General features: G+C 29.3%; 1 protein-coding gene across 1 annotated transcript in view; it reads right to left on the reverse strand.

Moving 5' to 3' along the window:
* The window catches only part of LOC132166017 (fatty acid amide hydrolase-like), a 29,682-nt gene extending 26,923 nt beyond the window's left edge, over nucleotides 1-2,759 (reverse strand). The window contains exons 1-2 of the mRNA XM_059576755.1: nucleotides 2,544-2,759; nucleotides 1,904-2,013 (exon numbers count right to left, since the gene is read on the reverse strand). Of these exons, the coding sequence (XP_059432738.1) occupies nucleotides 1,904-2,013; nucleotides 2,544-2,643 (210 nt within the window). The 5' untranslated portion in view covers nucleotides 2,644-2,759. The remainder of the gene's footprint in view (nucleotides 1-1,903; nucleotides 2,014-2,543) is intronic.
* Between the last annotated feature and the right edge of the window lie 458 nt (nucleotides 2,760-3,217).

Raw genomic sequence — 3,217 nt, forward strand, 5'->3', positions numbered from 1 at the left:
TTTAAGAAAAAAAATTTAAAAAATTTCGATTTTTTTAATAAAATTTGAAAATTTTCGTTTTTTTTTTAATAATTTTTTTAAATAAAAATTTTCGTTAAAATAAAATTTTTGTTTTTTAAAACTAAATAAAAAAAAATTTAATAAAAATTTTCGTTTTAAAAAAATAAAAAATAAAAATTCTCTTTTAAAAAAAATTGTTTTTTTTTTAAATATTATTTTTAAATTAAAATTTTTCGTTTTTAAAAAAAATTATTTTTTTTTGAATTTATAGGGGTATTTTTGTCCTATTAAGAAATTTATAGGAGTATTTTTGTCATATTGTTAGTCTTGGAGGGAACATTGACAATGTTTTAGTAGTTTTGAGGAGAGATTGTCATAATTAAAAATTTGGGAGGAATATTATTAATTAAGTGATAATTTGAGGAGAGTATGTGAACTTTACTAAAAAAAAAAATAAGAAAAAAAACCAGAAGTCCTTGTCAAATGAAAAATAGCTATTCAATTTTTGGATTCAATTCAGGAAACCAAATCGACCTTAATTTATGTTTTCTTTATGTGCTGAGGCAAATCTCTTTTATGCCCCCAAACTACTTTCATGAAGGACTTGATGGAGACGGCAGCATTAAAAAACCGTCAATTTTTATAATAAAATAAGAGAAGACTTAATTTTCATCACTTAAATTCCAATGTTAGTGGTTGAAATAAGAAAGTGAGAGATTAGATTTAGAGGTCCAATCCGACATGAAACCTCTCACGTAATCCAACTAAAACACGTCTAGTCCTAAGGGTCAGCTATGGGCGGGGCCCGGGGGAGGGAGGCTTTGGGTCACCTGGGCTTTGTTTGGTAATGGGGATGGGGTTGGCCCAAACACTGTTCATCACCATTTCCTAAAGAAATCAACATCAAAACATTCTAATTTTTTCATTTTTAATATCAAATCATTCACTTTTTATTATTATTCAAATAAAAAAATCACTACAAAATAAAACTTTTTCACTTTTCCATACCACTTTTTCATTTTTTTTATACCAAATATTCTTACTTTTTTTCACATCAATCTACATCAACTACAGTATTTAGGCCATCCCATTTGCCAAACACCCCCCAAATGTATTTGCATTAAAAACCTCGTCCAAAATATTTTGAAAGCTAAATTAATATTTGATAGCGTCTCTCTAATGTCAACTTTCTCTCAATATGTGTATACAGTATACCAACATATAATAATAAATATTTTACAATTTACATAAAGCATTTTCTTTTTATATAAGTAATTGAATATTTAGTAATAAATCAATTGATATAAAAAATAAAAAATAAATAAAAAAAAAATTAAAAGAAGAAAGGTTTAATACTCTACACCTAAAGAAAAATATTGATTCTGGGCCTAGCTGTGTGGGCGAGTGGGACGTGTGATTCTGAAATTGGTGACTGAATTTACAACTTAAGAAGAAGAAGTTAATAGCTTACCGTTGAGATATAAATGCAATGCAATCATTTTAGATCCAACCTAATATATATATATATATATATATATAGACAGAAATTTCTTTCTATTCTTCCACTCATTTAAAGTAGTGCAAGTACAAAGGAAAAGAAAAAAAAAAGTTAATTATTATAAATTTTATAACAGAAGAATTTGTAAACGTAAACTGATATAATGGTTGTTGATTTATCAAGTCATCATATGCATATATACACCCTATTTGGCGAAATTAAGACGTAAATTGCACAATCAATGAGAACCACTGCCACACGTTATAAAATGAGTTTCGTTGGGGTTGTTTTGATCAGTTATATATGCCTTGGACCTTGGTATTATGTGATTTTCATTAAAAGATTCTTATTCATAAATAATAATAATAATAATTAAAAAAAGAAAAGAAGAAAAAGGGTGTGTACCTTGTGAATTAGATTGTTTCTCTTCAATATGTACAACAACAATGTCCCGAAGATCCGTGACTCCAGAAACCAGGCGAAAATTTTGACAAGAAGTCCAGCCATTCTAGGAGCTACGATTTATGCCAAAAAACACACATTTCATTACTAATTATATGTGTTTCCACCAATTGTCAGCAAAAAACACAAGTGTCAGTAAAACAATTCTTAACTATAAATTTTGCAGAATTCTCTCTCTCTCTCTCTCTCTCTCTAGTTCTGTGACTGTCTGCCATCCGTATTTCAATTGGGGGAACACAAATTATGCCTTCAATCTCATGCATTTAAATTAAAGTTGTGATATCCAATACTTAGACCCATCAACTGTGTGAATTGGTGCCCGATTTTAATATCAAAGTTGTACCAAGTATATTATACGAAGAAAGCAGGGGATAAACTATCAAAGAAGTGCAATTTTAATTTGGTAGTGTTTGCAACCCTCTAATGGAGCTTATATTTACCAGAGTTGTAGTTTTAGATGAAAGAGAGGGAAATAAATCCTCGAAAGAGTTGTAGTTGCATGAACAAGATATAGAGAAACTGAAAATTATGTGACAGAAGAAGAAGAAGAAGACGAAGAAGAAGAAGATGAAAGATGAAGAACCTTTAACGTTGGCTCGGAGATAGATTTCATGACTAGTAGGACCAAGATCAACCTCTTCCACCGGCTTGTACACCAATCCCTCCTCCTTGAACAAACCCATTATACGGACAACACAAAGCAGAGTAGTGAACAAGAAGAAAATTAGACAACCTATGCAAACCTTATATAGACTCAAAGCAATGAGAATTATGAGAGAGACTCGGCGGAACACTCAATCAAATATTCAACTTATCAAACCAAACAAAATATAAAATATACCGTTTGGAGCTTTTTTTTTTTTCTTTGATTAATTTTTAATGCTTTTTAGATGCTACTTTTTTGTTTAAAAAATAAAAAAATAAAAGTGAAAATAATATTGAGTGTTTTTTACTTTGGGTTGTTTTATGTTTTTGTTTTGAAAAGATAACACAATCGAGAGAAAGACAAGTGTTATTAAACAAAGTCAATTATTATCTCCTTTGAGATGAACCACAATGATGACAGAGGCCGATCGAGGGGGGCTAGCATGGGCCATGGCTCCCTCTTTTGAAAGCCTCTCTTAATCTAGTTAGGTACATAGATCTGTTTGATAAAACTTTGTAAAATGGTCCTTTTCTTTTTTTTTTTTTTTGTTGAAAATGTGTGCATAAAAGTAAAAAGTAGTTTGAATATTTTATATTTAAAGTTGTTTGTTA

The sequence above is a fragment of the Corylus avellana genome, chromosome ca11 (assembly GCF_901000735.1).
Source record: "Corylus avellana chromosome ca11, CavTom2PMs-1.0".
NCBI classification, from domain to species: Eukaryota; Viridiplantae; Streptophyta; class Magnoliopsida; order Fagales; family Betulaceae; genus Corylus; species Corylus avellana.